At 38.7% G+C, this 23,429-nt stretch overlaps 1 protein-coding gene across 2 annotated transcripts in view; it reads right to left on the bottom strand.

Annotated features, from left to right (window-relative positions):
- Window positions 1–23,429, bottom strand: part of fibcd1b (fibrinogen C domain containing 1b) — a gene marked incomplete at its 3' end in the record, with an annotated part of 85,120 nt that overhangs the window by 38,175 nt on the left and 23,516 nt on the right. The window contains 2 exon segments of one of the 2 annotated variants that reach the window (XM_014332075.2): window positions 9,274–9,753; window positions 17,188–17,271. In XM_014332075.2, the coding sequence (XP_014187561.1) occupies window positions 9,274–9,753; window positions 17,188–17,271 (564 nt within the window). 2 annotated transcript variants of the gene reach the window in all.

Genomic DNA, 23,429 nt, shown 5'->3' with positions numbered 1-23,429 from the left:
CAAAGACTTTATATATTAAGAGCTAGGGCTGAACGATATATCGCATTTGCGATAATATCGCGACATGATCAAGTGCAATTTTCTAACCGCAAAGGCTGCGATTATACTCTGGACATGTCCAAATTCATGGGCTGCATCCTCCTGAGGCCGCATTTGTAGACCGATTACGTCACAGCGACGCGCCGAAGGCTGTCCAAATTACTACCATATCCCAGAATTCATAGCGCGGCCCAGCCAAACTCCAGTTTCCAGCAATGGCGGCCGCTACTAAGTTTTAAAATTACTCATACTAATCTTTCTGGGTCACAAAATAAACTTTTAACATATTTTCAGGCGAGAAAGTAGTTGTGTAAACATCAAATATCTGCTCGGTTTATCAAGATATCCCATATTTGCAAAAGTGCTTCGACGTTTTCAGAGGCGTCTGCTACCCACCAGCTCGACAGCTAGCCGGGAGCTCGAGGGTTACTGATGCGGCCGAGAACGGCACAACTCCCGGCACATCATTTTCAGATCACCGCGGAGTTTCGCTGCTCGGGTTAAACGTAATATATAAGTCACTTAGACAACCTAAAAATGTTATTGTTGGGCTTTTTTCAGTGTTTTGTTTGTTCGTGAGTAAATCGGTTTGGCTGAGATTAAAGTTATTAGATTAGATAAAATAAAACTTTATTAATCCCCCGGGTGGGTTCCTCCTTGGTTTTCACACAGCTGACTAAACGTCAAACAGAAAACTGATTAAACAGAAGTATGAGACAGTCGAGAATTTACACCAGTGTCTGGTTATATTTTAGATAGCAAGAGCAGACGGCCGAGTTTATTAAACTCCACCGAGACAGCGGTGACGCTAATCAGAACTAGACCGTCCAATTTCACGCCTTTAAATTTTAAAGGCGTGTTTGTGTGTGTGTTTATACAATTGCTATTATGTTTGCACTTTATGTGTAATGTTACTGACTGCAGAGATCAGTAAGATGTGTGTATTTTTTATTTATTAGTTTTATTTATTTAATATTATTTTTTAATTGAATGACTGTCTAGTAGTTCACAGATGTCGAAAAACTGAGTGTGGTAAAGCCACTGATTTTTTTTATGTATATTTCTGCAATCTGCACATTGTACTGACTTTCATTTTAATGTTTACACCAGGGTTCCTTGTCAGCACTTTATGCTCAGATGTTTGTAAGCTAAAAATAAACTATTGTGTATGTTCAAATATACTGTTGTGATTGAAGAAGTTAAATAAAAATGTCAGTCATCAATTCATGCATCACCTCATGTCATCATAACAGAGGTCTGTCTTCCAGGAAAGAACAGTTTAAAATTAATGTAATATAGTATTGGCCATACTATATGATGTATTGCTTGTCTTTGTTTAATAATACAGAAGACAAAGACCTTAAAAAATAATCGCATATCGCATCGCAATCGCAATATTGGGGCAAAAAATCGCAATTAGATTATTTTCCATAATCGTTCAGCCCTATTAAGAGCTAGAATTAATTTAAAGATTTGAACTTGATTTGGTGACTGGTGACAGGTACTATCAATACGAGGTCCAAAGAGACCACAGGGAGGGAAGTTAGGCCATTATTAGGGTGAAAAATTCAGAGAGACAGCTAAATAGCCAAATTCTTAAAAAGGCTTGAGAGATCGTTATTTCAGGGTCACAGAATTGTTTCTTTGGTTAAGAATAACCCTTTTATGATATTGAGTCAAGTCAAAAAGGTCGGCTTGGACATGGCCAGAATATGTTTAAGAGTGTGTGTAGTCTTTGGATGAATAAAACTTGTATCAGAATGATGGGAAGCAGAACCTATAGGGATGGAAAGAGAAAGAGAATCTAATGATCTAATATCATCTGTCAAACATGGTGTGAAGGCAATCTTATAGCATGCAAATGTATGGTTGCCAATTGAACCTGTGACTAGAATATATTTATGATGAAACTGCTTCTAGAAATAGCAGGATAAAGTCAAAGGTGTACTGGGCAATGCTCAGTCAAATGCTGCAAAACTGATCAGGCAGTGCTTCACAATACAAATGGTTAATGACCCAAAGCATATTGCAAAAGCAACCCCAAGAGTTTCTCAAGGCAAAGAAATGAGATATTCTTCAGTAAGCAAGCCAGTCACCTGATCTTAAACCAATGGCTCGAGCTTTTCAGTTCAGTTCAAAGAGACCTACAAGCACACAGCAATGGAAAGTGGCTGCAGTTCTTCTCAACAGAGGAAACAGCATTTGGTGATGTTAGTGGGTTCATGCAATTCTTTACTTTTGTGAAGGAGGGCTAGTTACTTTAGAGCCTTTAAAAATGAGGGATTACATATAAAAATGTCAGTAACATGTAAAAGTTTAATGGAATACTTTTGTTAAACCCGTTGAATTAAAGCTGTAAGTCTCCACTTCAAGCACATCTTGATTGTTTGACGACAAACCCATTGTGTGGTCAGAAAAATTCATTTTTAAAAATGAGAAAGGTAGGGAAATTATCAAAGATTTGAGTTACCCTGTAAATGTTGTTTTTGTGCACATTTAACATTATTACTGGTGTTGTCTTTAAAAGTTAATTGTGTTTGTTTGTACGTACCAAAAACAGAGGATTGTCTGTGGTCTTAATGCTAAGCCTTGACTGACACATCAATTAGGATCATGAAGTAATTACCTCTCATTAGGCAGCCTTTGCAAAGTCTTACAAAATCAGTAACACCACAGCACTCAACACATGGAGCCTTGTTTCATGAGTCAAGGTTAAAGTCAAATTGTTAGTAAGTGTTCCTATTTAGAGCTTAACACAATTCAGACGATAATGTGCAGTGCACTCGCACTCAAAATCAGCTTCTTTGCTTCTCACCATCGATAAAATCCACTCTCATCTGATGCTTTGTTTCTTAAAACTGCAAACTTAAATGCTGACCTGCTGAAACTTTGTGGCAAAACACAATAAAGAGTCCGTTCTCATCCCTGGGGTGTCGAGTCACAGAACAGAGAGGCACAGCAAGGCTAGAAAGGGCAATTACAAAATGTCATTTAGTCACCATCTGCATAATATGACATCTTCACTTCACAAAGTCACCCTCTTCTCCTTTTGCAAATTAGAAATAATTTAAACTCTCAGCCATATCTGTCTATTCCGAACCTCAGATATAATTTCAAACAGGTCTAAAATGCAAAAGGAAAACATTAAGATTTTGTTTTGCGCTCAAGCGGCGTAATCAGTGACAGTTCATTTGCAGACAACCGGGGTAGTATACAAATGGTTCCACAAAGTATTTCCAATGAAAAAGGAAACACCTGTAACTTACTGTAACACATCTAAGGTGCATAATCATTGTCAGCTGTAATTTATGTTGATACCTTGTCTGTGAATTGTCTGTCATTCACAATCTACCATTTACTATACTATAGTATGGCAAATAAGTGTGTTAGCATATGATGTGTGCAAATGTTCAATTAAAAGTTTATGCGTAAGTAAATTAATGTAATCTTGCGTATCATATTGTACATGTGTACTTACTACATATCTTTAGTTAACAGGGCTGTGAGTTTACGGTGTGAGAAAGTACTTGTCCCCTTTCCTGTTTTTTTTTTTTTTGCATCTTTGTCACACTTACATATTTCAGATCATTAAACAACTTTCAATATTAGACAAAGATAACCCATGTAAACACAAAAATGCAGTTTTAAAATAATCATTTTATCTTTTAAGGGGGAAAAAGTTACATATACTTTTCACAGATATGCCAACATCTTATGTGAAAGCAATTCAGCAGTGCTTAAATTGACCATCAACAAGGGCTTGACTTAATTCGCTGTATTAAAGTGTTTCATAAATGTTAGGCCGACCTCTTCCTATCCTGTATCCATTTAATTAAACAGTCAGCGATTCTAGATATATGAGGCCTCTGAAGCAAAGAAAAGATGAATAAAAGATTACCCTGATGATTGAGAGAGCCTTCATACATAAACAGGATGTTTTCATATCAAATATGAGTAATATCTGATAAGGATTTTGATTTTTTCTATATGTAGCTTGCTGTTGGGGTGGAGTGCAAAGAGCCCAGCTATGCCATTAAATCACTGTTAATGAAATAAAGACGTGCAATGGCTCTTCAACATTTCTCTGCTATACTTGTCCTAAGTCTCACTTGCGAAATAGGCCCACACATGCATAAATAAGTACTGCATTTCATTTCTGTCTCAGAGTTGTTTTCCACAGTCCTAGAAATTCATAATGTCTTGTGTTTTGTTACAAAATATTATATTTAACAAAAACAGTCATCAGTTCTAATTTTAATCCACTGAATTAAATGATCCCATTCATGTTAGAGGCAAATGACCTATTGTTACTGACTGTATTTTGGATATTTTTAAAAGCTTAATATGGTATATTAACAAATTTCCCACGTGTGGGACTAACAAAGGTTATCTTAGCATTTGTATTGTTTCAATTATTTCTTAAAACATACATTTTCCTTATTCCTTTTAAACTGTTAATTGCAATTGATTTTTTTATGAAGTCATCAATACCTACTGTTAATAGAGCATAGTCACACAGACCAAGAAACTGGTTGGTGACTGTAATCTATTAAATTAATATAAGCCCAGTCACACAGGCTTAGAGACCAGTCAGCGACCCCCTGGAAACCAACTTTTCCTAGGAAAATGTGCATTCCCCAACCAGTTAACAAGTGGTGGGAACCAGTTGCTTGCTGTAGTGCTGTAGCTCAGTGAAACTGGACACAAAGATGCATATGCACACCTACTTGCTAAGCAGTTGTGAAACTATAAAGAGTGTTATGCAGGAAATGAAGGCCATTTTGCCTTCAAAGTAAAAGTTGCTCCTTTATGAAACATGTTGGCTTCAGGAGGAAAAGAAAAACGTTTATTATAAAAGAAAACAGTTTGTATTTCCAGTTTAAGTTATGTTTTGTTTTGTTTTTTCAAATTTCACTACAGCTCAGTTGTTAGTTAACGCATATTCATGAGAAGTTAAGTGTCATCTATGCAATTTGTGAGAGACCGAATCACAAGGAGGATTTTAGTGTGGCGCCTTCTTTGTAGCTGATTTGATCCAATGACAGCTGGCAGCCTTCCACAATCAATAAACAACCAATTACTAGTCTTAGTTTTACTGATTGTGACTGAGGCTTTAGCTTTTCAAGCTCTTTAAATCTTATTTCTGGCAGAAAATATTAAACTCCTCAGCTATTTACAGTACTTGCATCAACTTTAATGAACATCTTGAGCAATACGGTTTTCTATTGCTGAGTTTTGCTTGTCAACAACATTAAAATTCCACAGGCACATAATTCAGTTTAAACTGTGACCTGTGGTTCAAGGATATCAGCAAGTCATACTCTTCCTTGTTGCTTTTTCCTCATTGAGTTTTTGCAGTCATATATTGTGCCAAACATTATATTTAGGCTCATTTTGTGGGCGCTGGAGTTCTGTTAATGGGCCATAGCCTTCAGTTTTTACGGTTACTTTGTAGATCATAGCTTATGCACAGGGCTGTCACTGCTGGTCAGATCTAAAAATAAAATACATTAAAAATGTTTAATGTAATTCATACCGCTGCTGACAGGTTCTAACTTAATACAAAAAAAAGATTAATGGAGACAACCCCTAACGGTAAGAACACTTCACAGGAAATAAAGATCTACACTGCAGTAGTGTGAGGGTGTTGGACTGGAGTGCTTTGGGACTTGGGTAATTTACAATAAGAACTAAAAAGTTAGCTTGACTTTTGGTCCCTGCGGTAACCAGAAGTGTAATCTTCAGTTACAGCGTACAACTATGTTATATAAATGACATAAGGCAAAATCAGTGAGTTGAGGCTTGAGAAAAGGGTGCAAGAATATTAAGCACTATAGTTATATTTTTTAGTACGTAAAGCTTAAACCTACAGATAAGTAATTTGGTGTGACACCTTTATGTGTATGTGTAATAAAGACCTAAATAGAAATGTAACCTTTCTGACAGTATTCATTCTGGCTTGTTATAACATCATACCATTGAGGCTGGTGAGGCCACACCAATGAAAGTAATAAATCACATGTGTCTGAATGAAGCTGTAGCTAGAAGTTATAGGCATCACCTCACTGCATATGTGAATTTCAGCAATGAAGCAAACTGAAGTCCACCAGGGTTCTGTTCATGGCCCTTAAATATTTTCCAAATGAATACTCACTGCCGTACTCTGAACAAGTAAGCAACTGGGTTGTCAAAGAAAAATCACCTCTCAGATACTAATGGACGACCAGTTTAGATCCTAATTTATGATAGTCTTCTCTTCCTCCAGCTAACGGACAACTTCACATAGCACCACCGTGGGCAGCGAGGCGCACAGCCCCTCCCCTCACTAGCAGCTGAAGTAGCTGAGGCTCATAACACTGAGTTACTCTTCATGAGGAATTCTAAGATGTCAGTAAAGCTCCCATTTCAACAACACTGAAGTATTAAATAGTTATCATTAAAGTTAACCTGGCTGACGGACACGTTAATTTTACTCATTTCACCATTCGCAATTGCCTGACAGTAACATTAGCTGTCTTTTATCATTAAGGTAGCTGCCAAAGGCTACAGCTCAGTAATAAAAAAATAATGTTAACATTGGAGCCTTGGCAGTTAACATTATCATTCCTGCCTGTCTGTAACATTAATAGAGAGTGTTAATTTAACAGGATACCATGATTATTTGTGCCTAAAAACAACAGAAACAGTGGCACTCTATCCTAACAACTGTATTTGATCAGCAGCAAAAATATGATGCTAAATGGGAAAGGGGAATTGAAATCTGATATTAAACAAACTCCAGGGCAAAATGATTTAAGTATCAGTAAGCTCCAATGTTATCTGTATTATTTTCAATACTGGAAAAAATTAAGAAAATAGATTTACTATTGGTACATAAAAGTTATCTTTCACATTTTTTCTGACCTCCTCTGTTACTGATTAAGCCATTAATCCAAGGCATTTCCCCTGTTCCCTATCCCGAGGACAGTTGTCTCTTTATCTCTCTCAGAGCCTGCATGTGAGGGGCGAGGAGAGCTCTGTCTCGCACATACCACACAGATCCTGGTCTTTGTGCAGATGGAGGAGAGAATGAAATGCTCAAAAGTGCGGTTGCACTTTGCTAGAGTTGATGCTGACAGTGTTGTCACAAATGCAACAGGTCTTTTGCTTGTAAAGGTGGGAACATGAGAAATCTGTCAAAACATTCAGCAAAAGTGTTCAGAGGCAGAACTGCAGAGTTTTCGACTGCCTAGCTTAGTATGGCCTAGTAGTTCATCTGCTCTTGCTCCAGGTGTGTTATGCTAGCAGCCTGTTATGCACGCACATCTAAATAATCAGTTATCTAAAATGTGAACATGGGCTAATGAACAAAGTGTTATGGATATGTGCATTCATTAGCCGGTGGTCAAAACGTCATTGCTCACAATTCTAAATCTTAAATTCCCAATTAAAGTTTTTAGATTAGAGTAACACTACAGCACAGTAAACGCTGTCAAATTTAGCTACGTTTTTCAAATTAAGGAAAGAAAATTGAACTAACGAGAAGTACCGCCTGTGTTCTGCTGGTGCTGAAACCTGACCATGAGCTGGATGTATTGCCTCATTGCTATATCCCTATATTTCACGAGCCTTTCCCATCACAGTGATTTATTTGGATGCAAATACGGGGGCTTTGGCGTACCTTTCTATTTGAGGCTGCAAGCACTTACTGTGAAAAATGAATGTCAGTTTTTCAATGATCGAAAAAGATTGGTCCTAAACCCGCTGCAATCACATTTCCCTGTACATCAGGTGATGTGGAAGGGCCTCTCCCTATGTAGCTGGGTGAAACTGTTCTTCAGGGGGCTTGCAGTGCACACAGAGCCATTACTAACACTGGCACAGTCAGCTCTGTGTCATCGTATAAATCAGACGTCTTGGCCACAGGTGGCCCATAGATCACATAGTCACACCACAGTGTCAGGCAGAAACAGCGGATGTGCGCACCACATGCCTTGCTTCCAAAGAGGAAATCAATCACTTGGACTGTCTAAGCTGCTAGTACCACCTCCACTTAGCCTCAGTACCCACTGCACGATGCCACCCACACAAGAAATTAACAGGAGCAAAGGCAATGGACCGTTTTACGTTCTCTTTGTGTGCTCAATCAGCACCCATGTTTTCTTAGCCAACAGGTCCAGAGCAGACTCATCTAGGGAGTTTCTGGGTGATTTTTATACAATGTTGATCTGTGAGCTTTAAAGGTCTGGCTTAAAAAAAAAAAAAAAAAGAAAAAGAAAAGAAAAGAAAGAAAAAAAGAAAAAGAAAGGGGGACTGGCAGAAGCAGAATGAATTCAGTAGTTTGAGCTATATGGCTGGCAGCTATGAAATCTATTTACTGCAGAGTAGAGAGACTGAGCCTGATGGGCCAAAATTAAAAGACCATGTAGTGTGAAGATTCTCCACGCACATTTGGGAAATGTATCATCAATAAATCAATGTGGACAGTCGAAACTAAAAGGTGTCTAATTATGTTTACATCCAATGCTCAGTCTGACTTACACATTGGGAAACATTATGTTGTTTTACTGCATTAATGTGCAAATGTGTTTGCTGTTTCTTGAAACATGATGGGCATTTTCTTCCCCCCGTGACCTCGTCTTCAAACACTACAGTGAGCGAGTTGTACCCAGTGGAACATGAGCCCTATTTGCACTTCAAATTAGCTGTTATTTGGCTTTAACAGTCTAAAAAGAAATTGACACAGTCTACTTGGCATTTGATTAGTCAGTGATGGTGTTTGGATTCTCTAGTCGGGAAAAGGAAGTAACTAAATAACACCAGAAAGTCCAATGCTGTCACACGCTCCTGAAGGTGGTGTCACAATCGATACATATTGATAGGTGTGTCACAATCCAGTCCTTGAACACCTCAGTACAGTACTTAAAGTCAGGACTTGGGTGTTGCCCAAGGGTTTAGGAGCATTGCTTTAAATACAGTTCACAAATTGGTTCATTGATTAAAACAACAACTAAACAAACAATCAAATCAAAACTGATAGTTTTCCCACAAACTGCATGAATTTCCTTTTCTTCTTAAGAAATAAAACCCTTTCTAATCTTCTATGTGCCAAAATAAGTACAAAAAAATTGAAGATGCTTACTACTCTGGATGGTTTCATATATTTATACTTCAACTAAAAGCTGTGATGAAAGAGGTATTGATCTTTACATCACACTGAGGTATAAGGAATGTTTCTCTGCTTATGCGTCTCACCTGTATGAGGCGTCCCTGTTCCGTTTGCAGTGTGTTAAGGTCTTGCCCGAGGCTGCTCTGCCCCCTGCGTAGAGATTCATAGTCCATTTTCAGTTGGCCTGCGTGGGCTGACAGCTTGGCCACCTCCTCAGCCAGACTGACAAGCAGAGCCCGATCCTGTCCTTTCACAGACTTCAAGTCGGAGTCGTGGTCGGTCAGTGAGTGGAGCAATGAGGTCTGCACACCCTCCAGTCGCATAAAGTTACTGTTGTAATCCGGACAGTTGGGGTCAATGAAGATGTTAATGCGAGAGCCATCGCCTCTCTCAACAGTGACCAGGGCATTGGCTTCATCCTGGTTGGTAGAAATGTGGGGTAGGCCATCAGACATGGGTGGAGCCTGATAGTGATTCATGAAAAGGATGGTGCCAGTTACAGTGACAGCCAGCAATACAGCCACGAAGAGAAGGATAGTGCAGAGCAGGTAGCTGCAGCTCATCCTCTGTAAGTCAGAAAGAAGAGAGGGAGAAAGGTAGGCAGAGAAAAGGTATGTTTTAGAAAAGTAAATGCAATTACACCAAAAATGACATAAAAAAAAGCTGAGTTATTCAAAAAGAAATGACTTTCTTCAATCACCGGGGCCATAGTTTTAAGTAATGTAACCATATTTCCGTGATAAAGTGTAGTTTTGAATTATTTATGCAGCAAAAAAAAAAAAAGATCCCATCAACTGTCGGCCTTATTAAAACTCAAAGAGACAATTTCTGTCCAAAGACCCTGCTTATCATTGGAGTGGTGATGCAGTGTGGGGGAGGATACTAGCCTCATACATGTCTGGAAACCACTCAGGGACCTGAGAGCTCCTTCTTTTCAGTTCTAACATGGAGAAGAAAACAAGAAAACATGAAGAAATTGGAGCTACTGAGAAAGAGTAAAGCAAAGACGATGTGGACGGCCAGTCGGATGCAAATAAATGAGCAGAAACCACTTAGAGAAAAAAATGGAGAAACTGTAACGGTAACATAGTCTTCAATAATTGGGCTATAAAATGTTTTTTTATGATGGCCCACTTAGGTTAAGCAATGGATAGGAGAAAGCACTATGGGCCGCCTATATGAATGATTAATAGTTCCTAGCTCCCCAATATCTTTCTAACAAAATGAATCACCAGTTGATGTCTAAGTGATTTTTGTTTTTTATTTTCTACAATCTGTATTTTTTTTGTTCTCAATGACTGTATGTGGGCTTTGGTTTATGTTAGCATGTGAAAGTGAGAGTGAGCACATTAATATGTAAATTGGCTGTACAAAGCACCGCCAAGCACACTAATAGACAGCTAATGGCCTGCTTTACGAGAGAGGTTTACAGTTCTTTTAATGTGAGGAAAATCAATTGTGTTGTGCAGGAAGTACTCCTATCAACTTTGTTTACCCACAGTCTTTGGATAGAAGACATAAAACGTTGTTACTGCCTGGATATGTGCAGGTGTACATGGGATGCCAATTTTGTAAACCTGAAGCACACAAGACACACAACCAATATGACTACTTCAACCCCACTTGGCTTATTTTCTTTTTAATTCCTGTCTCCAGTAGAATCTGTTGATTACATTTAGTGAAATTTCATGAATCATTGCTTACTAAAGCACTTTAATGTGGCTTTTGCTTTTGAGATACCATTCACATGTGTGTGATCACTGTCGCTGCAAAAACTCTCCTGTGTTAATTTTTTAAAAATGAGTTGCTGTACAGATGTAATGATAAACAATGTCGTTAAAACTACTGACAGCTAAAGTGTCAGGGGGTACCAGGCCTCCATACTTTCTAATACCCAATTTGATTTAGCATCAGAGGGATGGGATGCTTCAGAACATGCTATAAGGCATCATCCTACAGGGCATGGTTGCCCATGCCCTGACAGGTAAAAATGATGAGGATCTCAACATTAGTAGGTTAAGGGTGTTAACTGGTGTACAGGTATGGTAAAAAGAATGTACACCCTCTTTCAATAGTAAGGTTTTACACATTGGGACAAAATAAAAAAGTCCATAGCAGATTTTGAAATGGGAAAAAAGATGCTCTCAGATGAACAACATGTGACATATTTCACTATGACATTATTTATTTAACCAAAAATAAGCCAAAATGCAGGAACTGAAAAAAAAAAAACCCTTTACTGCTTTAAGAGGGTAAGAAGCAATCAGGTGCTGCTAATCAAATACACTTGATTAACTAATCATCAAAAAGTGTGAGCACTTGAGTAAAAGCAGCAGTTTTGTGGGTCTGAGGCATTCAGGTGTTTTAACACAAAGCCAAGGAAGAAAGACATTAGCAATGATCTTTAAGAAACAGTTGCTACTTCATTACGGTCTTATATCCTCCCCATTTGTTTGGGAAGGTAATGAGCCTATTTCCAAAGGACCACAAAAAACCAAAGCGCTACATCTCAGACTTTTTAAGCCTTAGTTAGCTCAATAAATTATAATGCTCATAGAAAAAAAAGGTTAAATTTGCAAAGCTGTTTACTTTGGACACACAAGATGAAAGTGGAAATTTTTGGCTTTAATGCACACCAATATGTTTGGCAAAAACCAAACACAGCATGTCAGCATAAACACATCAAGCCAGCTGTCAAGCATGGTGGTGGAGGCATGTTGATTTGGACTAGTTTTTTTAGACACAGGACCTGAGCACTTTGCAGTCCCTTAGTTAAATGGTAAATGGACTGGTTCTTATATAGCGCTTTTCTACTCTATCCGAGCACTCAAAGCGCTTTATGCAGCTAATTCATTCACCCAATCACACAAGCAATTCTAAACTTAAGTGCCTAACATTCATACACATTCACACTCCGATGGATGCATTGGAGAGCAACATGGGGTTAGTATCCCCATGGATATTTGGTATGCAGACTGGAGCAGCCTGGGATCGAACCACCGACCTTCTGGTTAGTGGCTGATCCTTCTGGTTAGTGGCTGATCCGCTCTGCGGAGCTACTTGTTGACCTTGATCTCACACATATTCTAGAGTCAAATGTGGGAGCTTCTGTGTGACAAATAAACTTGGGCAAAAGTGGGTTGTGCAACAGGACAATAATAATAATATTTCCAAGACACCAGCAAATCTACAGCGAAATGGCTGAAAAAGAACAGAACCAAGATGTCAAAGTCCAGACCTAACTTGACAGAACTCCTATCCGGTCGTTAAGTCTGACGTCACTAGCCGTGTCTGGGTCTAAACTCCGCTGCAGGTCCATATATCAAACAATCACTATGGCATTACTGAGAGTTGAAAAACTGTCTAAAGTCTTTCATCTTTAATAAAATGATCAGACTTCTGCTCTACCAGGTGTAACAATTGAGTTTAACATCCAGGCATCCATGAAAACAGAATTTATGACATTTAACGGAGTTAGAAGTTAGCAGGGAGTTAGCTCGCTAGCTTCTATCTAAATACAATATAGCATGTCCTGACTGCGGGGTTTTGGAAACAAATTAAAACGTACAGCTCTGTTATCACTTCCAACATAAATGAAGACAGAAAACTAAACAGCAGTGACGTTTGTAGGGTTACTGAAGTTTGGCTAGCTGGTATATAATGATGTGCTATGTGACCGCTAGCGACACAGCTATGTTAGCGTAATATAAACAAGCTAACTTTTTTCCACTCGATAAAAGTTAACGTGAGTGTTCTCGGTGGTCAGGAACAAATGTAATCGCATGGCAGGATGCTGTAAAAGGACCAAACTTCAGCCAGGAGAACAACTGAGATAATCCATCCACAATACGAGGTTAGTCATTCATATACTGCTGCATGGGCTGGGCTGTAGTTACATCCTAAGGTTTTAAAAACTGAGCTTAAATAAATGATTAGTGGTAATAAAAGCCGAGGGAGGTCAACAGTGATCACTGACTGTTTTAGGAGCTTTTTGAGATTAAATAGAAGAACATACAAAACATTAAACATATTAACAACACAAAAGCCATATTAAACGCAGACTACTTTAGGCCCGGAAGTAGGATTCGTCACGTCATCACTTAACGACTGGATAGCAGGGCCCTAAGAGAGCTGTGCATAAATGAATCCCAACAAACCTCAATAAAGTCAGACAACATTGTAATGAATGGGCTCAAATTCCTCCACAATGATGTGACAGACTAAAGCCATCTAGTTACTGTTGCTAAAAGTTCTGAATCTTCTGGTGTACTAATTTTTCAAATGTACTTTTTTTTTTAGTTAAATAAGTAACGATACAGTATAATGTGTCTTCTGTTGTTATCTAATTTAAGAGCTGGTGATGACCAGATCATTTTTTTATTATGCCCTAATATGTAATATTTTGCAACATACTGCATACTGTACAACTAGACACTAGATACACTACACACATTTATGCCACTTAATGTTCACTGCATATATGCACATGGACACATAGTTGCATGGAGACCTACATAATTTGACCATAATGCTTTTTTGGGAAAAAGAACATAAAAAAAAAACTGGCGCATTGCTTTATTTTTTCACCCATATACATCATCGTAGAAATGAGCTCCAGGGGAATAATGCTGCACATAGCATTTTTTTTTTCGTTTGCTTGCTCTAATTCAACATGTAGGCCTTATGACTATACTTAGAATTTACCGTAAAATCTTTCCTTACATATCAAAACTGTGTTTCTCTTTTTCCCAGTTTGTATGAGGTGCGGCTCAGGGATTTTAACTCACTGGGCTTGGCTGTGTCTATGGATGTGTGTGCAGAGGGGTGTCTGTGTCGTACATAATGTGTATAATGGCCTTGCTCTGCAGAATGACAGCAACGTAACATTAGAACGGTTTGCCTGAGTACTATCGCTAGCGGGCCAAGACATCAGTGAAAGCTATCACTGGCACTACACTAAATATTCATTGCTAGCACACTGATTATTAACGTAGAATGGAAAAGATATATGATAGTCATAGTTATGCTGACAGGCAGACCTCTATACATTAAAACATATTCAGAACACAGAGGAGTAGATGTGTTTCATGCATGTTGAACCGTAACTAGACAATGATCAAATCTGTAATAATAATTTAGTCTTGAAAAATTAAGGCTAATATAATATAATATAATATAATATAATATAATGCCAATTATAATTGGCATATAATATATAAATGTGGAGAGACTCCCAACTCGACCTAACTAGTTGCCAACTGGTTTCTATAAAAGAACGTGCCTATGTTACGTTGCCATGAAATTGCTGTTGTACAATAATCCTATTTTTTTAGGAATCTCTACTTTTGTGTTTACCAGTTCATTTATGGTAAATGAGCTGGTTCTTACATAGTGCTTTTCTACTCTGAGCACTCAGAGCACTTCATATAACATGTGTCATTCACACACATTTATATAAGAACTTTTTTCTACATCTAAGTGCTTGCTATCTAACATTCAACTCTGTGTCTTATTAAGTGTTATTAATCTAATTCAGTCTTATTGAGTCTGTCTTATAGCTGCTCTATTGCTGGTTTGATGAACCAAAGTTGCTTTGATCACTCATCTCATACCTGCCGTTCGTCTTCAAAGAAACATTTTCAAAGGGCAACAAAACCACAAATTCATTGCACATGGTTGCAGTAACTTTGGTGTTGCTGCAATCTCAAACCACCATTTTCCCTAACGTGACTGCAGAATCTGTTTTTCATGTTTATGAATACAACAATGAATCAACAAAAGTGCAGTTCAGTGTTAAAGTTCTGTGTTTTGCTAATCTGTCAATCCAGATTTCACCCTCCTGCCCACAGACACTGCATTGTTGGGAAGCATTTGCTGAAATACTGCTGAAAACCTCTCAGTTCACTGATAGAGACACAGTCCTTGTAGAAGTGTGTTACTCAGCACCATCTTGAAATGCCCATAGACACTTATTTGAAAAAATTTTTTGAACCATTACCAAAAATCAACAGGACATCAAAATTGCATGTTGTGAAGACAGGACACAACTCACTCAGTGCGTCACAGTCAACAGTGCTTTATTATAGTTCTTTTTGGATACACTGGCAGTTACCCACTGCTCCACCCCATCCCTGCACAAACTACACTTCACCACACACGTATTCAATCAAATCAAATTTAAAAAAAATGATTAAAAGGTTTGCTGACTTTTTTTTGTTAAGGCCTTTTTTCTCCTGGGAAGTTCTACTGCTTTGGATGTCAATTTTTCCTACAACTTACAATGTCAATAAAAGACGAGGTCACTTAACAATAACATAATTATGTGTCATTATAGGATGTTTGCTCAAACAAGTACAGGATGAGGATTTATTTATTTTTCAACAGAAGAATAATCACAGGAAATGCACTCATTCTTCTGTTTACAGGTAATATTTTGGTCTGTAGAAACGCACTGGCTCAACAACAAGGTGGTTATTCGGTTAAGTTGATCTTATAATTTTATGATTTTATTTTTTTATTGTGCTGTGGCAAACAATGTTCCCAGTAATAAACATGGCATAGGGATAAGACAACAGAAAAGAAATAGAAAACAGAGCAAATGTAAAAAGAAATTAACTAACCAGGCATCTTTTCCACTTTAGAAACAAAGGTGGCTAATTTAACCTTTTTTTATGCATTATTAACCAACCAAAATGTTTCTGGAGCCAGAGATTTTCGTTTGCATTGTGTTTTGATGGTCAGTAAAAATGAAATAAAACAGCAACCTGCTTCATGCCCCATTGGAGTACGCAGTCTCCCACCTCAGGTTGAGATTTGTAGTGGCATAATGACAGTGAGAACAGGATGCAAGCAGCCTCTTAACAGTTAGGTTTTTTTTGTAAATGAGACTCTCGATCTCACAGCAGGAGACCACTCTGTAATTAGTGGCTGACTTTCACGTCCTCTCCTTTCTGTACTCAAGCCACACCATGGGATTTGAGAGGAGAACTGGGGAATTCTGATAGATAGATAGATCGGAAAGAAGAGGCAGAGAATTAGAGAGAATTCCTCTCTGTGGAAATGATGTCCTCCCACGCAGGAGAACTGGCAGACAGTTCTTGGACAAAAGGTTTTGCCTGCTCATTAGATAAGCAGGAAACTAGCAAAACTCTTCCAAGCATCCTCACTCTCTCGTCCTCTCTCCCTCTTCTCAAAACACAAACACGCACATGCTGACACAAATCGATGTATACACAGAAGACATTCATGTTGGAGCTGCCAAACTAATACACGCAGAAAGGTACAAAAATATTTTGAAGCTAAACTGGCATGCACGGACTGGTTTTAAAAGAAGTCATGTTCACCATTTCCACCCTTCTTTCATTCACTGGCGGTTTGAATCTGACTCATAACAGCATTCAGTGCAGTTTCTTCATTATAATCTGCCATACAATCAGGCTCCATTTCCCAGTGTAGCCATGACCTCCCCTCTCAGTTCAGAGTGTCTGCAGGGTCTTATCCATCTTCCTCTTGTGCGTCTGGGTATTTGAGCTGAGGTTGTGCAATTGCTGCTTCTCAGTGGCAAAATATAATGTGTTACACACAACGATTCATTTCTAAAGGGATAGTGGCTGGTGATTAAAAAAATAATTGTCGGTGAAACATAATCTCCTCCACAGGTGAGCAAGTAACTATTCAATGTCTGCCCCTGATTTGACTAAAAAGGAGGATGGTGGATAGTAGTGTATACAGCAGTGCACGTAGTATAGAGGAAGAAATAAGGGGATTTAATTTGTGTCATTATAATATTATACATTATATCAGTTTGGATTCTTTTTATTTAGCCATTTCTATCCACTTCAGTGTTTGCTAGTCCCCATATCAACTTACATATTATTCTGCAGAAATCTAATTCAAACTCTAGCCAAAATAATTTGTTTGATTTGTGTAAATTCAACCAGTTAAAAAGACAAATTGCTCAAGTATACATGTGCGTACATGTTGTGATAACGGGGCCTTACCTTAGCTGGGGTCTCCCTGGCTGTTTCTGAATCTGACCAGCGATGTTTGAGTTGAGAGGAGCTGGGCACACATTCACAGAACGTCTGCATGGGACAAACAGATAGGGCCACCAGTGTTGGCGTTTGTTCAAGTCACATGTGCAATCAAGCATGCGTGCACATGCAAACAAACACACACATACATGCATAGACGCACAGGCTTTGGATATATACTCCTGAAAACAAGTAAAGGAATACTTTTTAATCAGGGTTTAGCATCAAGTCAATTAAACTTGTAGGATATTGATCTGGCAGCAGAGGTTTGGTGTTAATGGAATTAAAAACAGGTGCACTAGAGGGGTAACAATGAGCACCCACAATAGGAATGGTTTTACAGGTGGAGGCCACTGACTTTTTCCCTCCTCATCCCTTCTGACTGTTTGGCTAGGGCCAGTGTCACTACTGGTACTGTGAGCTGAAATCTGAACCGTACAGAGGGTGCAAAGGTCCTAGCACATTGGACCTTGAGGGGATTGAGGGGATTTCAAGAGACAGGCAGTTATTCTAAGAGAGCCGGACAGAGCCATAGAAGGTCCTTAACCCATCAGCATGACCAGCATCTACTCCTTTTTGCAAGGAGGAACAGGATGATCACTGTCAGAACTACAAAATGACCTCCAACAGACCACTGGTATTAATGTGTCTGAGAAAACAATCAGAAACAGACTTTATGAGGAACCTACATCCTCTAAAGGGCTTCATGGTCACTGCAGAGCACAATGAAACCAGATTGGCATTTGCCATAGAATACCACAATTGGTGCAAAAACTTGCACCCTGTGCTTCCCATAGATCACAGCAGGTTCACCCTCAGCACACCTGAAAAGGGTCTGGATAACCATGGTGAATGTTATACTGCCTGTAACGTCATTCAGCATGACTGGGTTGGTAGTAGGTCACTGATCATCAGGGGAGGAATAACCATGGAAGGACGCACAGACCTCTACAGCCAATGGGCAACGGCACCCTGACTGGCATTAGGTATCGAGATGAAATCTTTGGACCCACTGTCAGACCTCATCCTGGTGCAGTGGGTCCTGGATTCCACCTGGTGTCCAACAATGCTCAGCCTCACGTGGTAGGAGTGTGCAGGCTGTTCCTGGAGATTGAAGGAATTGATACCAATGACTGTACCCCCACACTCGCCAGACCTAAATCTAATCGAACACCTCTGGAACTTTATGTTTTAGGCCGTCCAACGCTGCCAGGTTGCACCTCAGACTGTTCAGGTCTCCCTAAATGGAGTCTGCTGCATCATTTTTCCACTTTGATTTTCGGGATGTCCGAATTCAGCCTTCTGTACAGTAGATTCATCATTTTCATTTCCATCAAGTGATGTGGCATCCTGTCATTCCACATTACCCAATCCAATGTCAGTATAAATATTCAGCATGACTTTTCAAACGTTTCCTTTACATCTCAAACGTATCATTAAATTCAGTTTTTATGACAGGTTCAATTTCCAGAAATCATGGACAGAGTTTCTTCTAAAATAGAAAATATCAAAAAGTAACTTTTAATTAACTGCATGCGGGGAAAACACTGTGTGCAAGCAGCACTTATTCATACAGGTAAATGTGTGCAGTGTGAAATTTGAACATGCTTCAGGATACAGTATGTGCCTAGTGCTGCTTATATGTGTGTTTGTCTAGCGGTTCTAGCTGCTACACAGATAAAAGCAGAGTAATTACAGAAGTGTGAGCTTTCTAACTGCTTCCAGAGACCACGTTATTCCATGACCTTAAACACTACTCCTCCCCCACTGGAATTGCTCAATTAGCTAGGGACAATAACCCCAACACAAAAGCACACATCCCCAATCCCAGCTGAGTACTTAAGAATGGATGCAGCAAACATTAGCAATTAATATATCAAAATGAGTTTTCTATCCAAGCCTGGTGTCACAAGATTTTCATTGGTGAATTTATATGACTAAGACTATATGTCTTTACACCTGTTATGAGCAGTATTGTAAGATTACTTTAGAGCTGTACTAATTTTCAGTAACCAGGGGGTGAAGTAAGTTGGGTTTGGTTAAGTTTTGCTTTGGTTTGGCAAAGAACCACTGACTCTTATATTCAGCAGACATGGCATGTCCACCCTCCCACACTCATTTTTTACCTCTGGTTTGGCCTTAGAACTATTTGTGTGCTAATTGTTAAGCTAACTTGATTTGTCTGACTGTTGTGATGCTCATAACTCATATGGTGGTTTTGCAGACACATGACTTCTAACGACATACCATTAACTTGCTCTGTTTTTGAACATGTGGCCAAGTGATTAAGGCCCCAGTCACACAAACCTAGAGACCCATCTACAACCAACTAAAAACCACTGGTCATCAGGGAAAAATATGTATTCCCCTACCAGCTGGTGAGTGGTTGCTGGAGGTTGATGGCAGTTGCTGGGAAATCGACTGCTAAAAGCCCCAGTCACCTACATCTGCTGACAAGTCAATGACTCCCTGACACTAAAGAAAGATGTGGCAAAAGCCTCTTTGGAATTGCTTTGGTTGGTTGGAGATTGGCACAGTCATCCAAAGTCCACAAAAAAACCCCAAAACAAACGTGGAAAAACACTGAGCAGCTACTTTTAAGGTTGTAGTGAAACTGTGAAAAGTGCGACACAAAATAGACACAGAGAACTTTTCCCATCAAAATAAAAGTCCACTTTTTCAAGTAGCTTAGCTAGCAGTTTGCAAGTGATTGCAGATAAGTTTGCAACCAATTTCACCTAGTGTCAGTCAACAACAATATGGAAAAGAAATAGTAAAAACTTATAAAAGACTTGCATAAGATGTGGCCTACTCCATATAGTGAATCATATAAGGTTTTACTCGTGAAAGTGGCCACTTTCTCATTACTTTCATATATTGTTTTAGTAAGTATCCAAAACATACAAGTTTCATTTATATAATTTTTCAAGGGATCTTATATCTGTTTTCACTCTTGTATGTTTTTCATACAAGTTTCACACAAGACAGATACAAACCTTATAAGATTTATATATATCTTTTCCATATGGGCAACCTCGGGCAACTACTTGTCAACCAATGACAGAATACACATTTTACACTTGCAGCTGGTGGCAGCAAGACGCTCAATATGGCTAACTCTGGAGCAATGGGCTTATGACCTCAAATGAGAAATCTCTAAACATTAAGCTTTCTAAATGTGGAAATGGCTGCTTATGGGGGGCAAGTCTGGCAGCTATACAAAGCCACACAGTTACTGTGTGGGCCTTCTGAAAAAGCCACACTTAAAAGAGTCTTGAAATCCACTTAAAGTTGGGAGACTGCTGATAATTCTCTCAGATTAATGCAGGTATGATGGATGCCTTTAGCTTTTTAATGTTAATATTTCAAATATAGTAGCTGTGAAAGTGCATGTTGTAAACATGCAAACAGCAGTTACATGTATGCAGTTGTGCAGCGTTGCTTGCCTTTGTGTATGTTTTGTCAGCTGCGACTTGCCGCGTATGCTACTCACACAGTCATTGTTATCTCGGCTAACCAATAGCTCACCTTTTTGCTCTAAGCATTCATTTCCAGTGTGTAAGACAGCAAGAAAGAAATAAAGGAAGGTAGTGAGAGAGAGAAGAAAGTTAAGGGTGGGTGGATGGGGGAAGCGGGAGATTTGAGAGAGGTGTGCAGAATTCTAATGAGCAGCCTTAGGGTCAGTGATAGAAATCTATGTCTGTTCTGCCTAAAACATTGCAGCTGTCTGTGCAGTACACAGAGAGCTACAGAGCTGCGTTATTAAATAAACACAGACTCCACAGTGATATGACCAACGCACTAACAAATCAGCTACATAGTAGAGTGAAAGCTACTGAATTTGTGTGTCTTACAAATTCATTTTAGTAATAAAAAGCAGGCAAATGTGTTGTGAGTATACAAAATGCGTAAATGCTTGTGTGCACCAACACACATGGGCACAACGTGTACTCCCGTTTTGTTGCAAAAGGGAAAAAAAATTATAAAAACATCACATGTGAACACATACACACAGAACAAAAGCTTATGTGTTGCAGCTGCAACCCACTTAGATTCCTGAGACTCTGCCTTTCCATTATACTGAGCAGCATGGATCAGAGCTTTAGTTTGTTCATTCCCCTGCCTGCTAATGCTCACATTGGGGTTTCATGCTGCCCGTGCACACAAACATATACGCATGTGCCCCACAGTGACACACCAATATCTGTGGAGCTTCTTGTTGGCAGTGGTCCCAGCTTGGGCATGACTGCTTGGCAGTGTTTGTCTAGTCCTAAACTGACTCCACAAGCTCCACCAGCGGAGAGGATTTACACTTAATGGAATATTTGGGCTTTTTATTGGTTGGACCTTACAAGCAGAATCCTATCTGATGAGGCACGTCTCGATAAGACAGAGAGGGCTCAGACTTATCCCGGGCGTGCCTGAATGTGTACGTGTGTGCTTTTTCAATAAGCGTACCTATGTATTTGCATGAGTGCATGGATAGTGTGTGAATATAAATATTTTAGGCCAGTATCCCCAGTCTATCTAAGAATATTTGGATTGTGTGAACGTGTTGTTCTTGGGATAATTAGTTCGCTTTGCAGAATACCTTTGCATGAGACTGTGTGACAGGGACTTTAGCAAGGTGTGTTTTAGCCTAGTGCTCACTAAGCTGATGGAGTAAAAGAGGCTTTGCATATATTCACTTGTGGGCTTACAAATCATTTAATGGGACTTGCAGATTGGTAAATGAGGGGACAGAATGATGAAAAAAGCAGGAAAAGGGGGTATATAAAGCAGGATGAAAAGCAGAAGGATATTGTGTAGGGGTGAAAGCCCTTACATAGTTCAGCAGTGTTTCATATAAGAGATTATCTACTTAAGTGTGCATTCTCTGTAGACACTGCTATACCAAACAACACTCAAAACCAAACGGAAACTTTATTAGTGAGAAAATAATGACTAAGTGTATAAATTTGTGCCATTCCTCCAAAATAAATTGTGATGTTCTCTAGCTTGTAATCAGATCTTAAGAAGATAAACTATAATACACATTGAAATCTATAATGAGACAGATTAGTATTAAAAATATACATTTAATCTAACATTTTAATACCTTAATAACAATTCATGCAGTTATTTCAACAAGTTATTTTCCAAACCCACAAGGAAATATTAATACCCAAAATAATGACTTAAAGTAATTTGATTACATGTAAATATATTATACAATGTAAAACATTTAACAGAATCTCATCAAAACAAATTTACTTGATTGGTATACATTCAGTCTATATGAAGCTTTTTTTCCTTAATGATTATTTATCTGAATAGATACACTTTTGATTTTATATACATTTGTATCAGCTGTGTTTTACTCACACAATTGCGTCCTGTTTATGAGGGCATTGAATCATTTTTGAGTGTATTTTACATTAAAATATGGCAATGTAAAATCACAAAGAACTCATTAAGTTCTTGGATTTTAAAGATAATTTGGGGCTGTTTTAAATGGGAGTTAATCCGAATCTTTTCTTTTTTTTAATTTACGGTCATTTATTTCTTGAGGGTTTGTTTTGTTTTTTCTCTCTCTGAGGATTCAAATGTCACAACCCAACAAAATAAACATTGTCTAATCATTAATTCAGGGACTTACATTTAAAATTCAACAAGTTCTGAGGCCGGCCTTGCCAGAATAATGATGATTAATGGTCTGACAGATGCTTACCTGAGATGAAAGGAAGCTTCCAACTTTAACTAAAAGAAAAGACACCCCAAAGCTGCACTGTATCATGTCTGCAGATGATCTGCTATCATCATCTACTTACAGAAGTCAGCCAGAGTGTTAGTATGGGGGTAGAACTTACTGTACCCAGTCACTGGTCCAAATGTTAAGCTATCTGTTGATTCCCAGTAAACCACCACCCAATATCCATCTTTCATGGATCTTGTCCTTCCCATTGTTATTTATGCAGGACTGAAGATGTATGGAAGTAATCATATTAACAAATATCTAGCAGGGTGAAATTGATTAGGTGCTGGTGTCCTTAAAATAATGGTTTTGTGTGTTTTATGATGGCACAACTATAGTTTTGTTACAGAGAGCTGAGTTAACCCCCTGACCTTAGAAGACCAATATCCACTGCAGCACAGCATCCCCTCAGAGAGAGAGTGAACATGACCACTTGCCACCCGATAGCACTCAACCATCACATCTTTTACTCGTG

The sequence above is a fragment of the Haplochromis burtoni genome, unplaced genomic scaffold (genome assembly GCF_018398535.1).
Source record: "Haplochromis burtoni strain Fernald_Lab_line unplaced genomic scaffold, NCSU_Asbu1 Contig_23, whole genome shotgun sequence".
Lineage (NCBI taxonomy): Eukaryota > Metazoa > Chordata > Actinopteri > Cichliformes > Cichlidae > Haplochromis > Haplochromis burtoni.
Note: the sequence above shows the minus strand (reverse complement) of the source record. Positions and strands in the feature narration are given on the sequence as shown.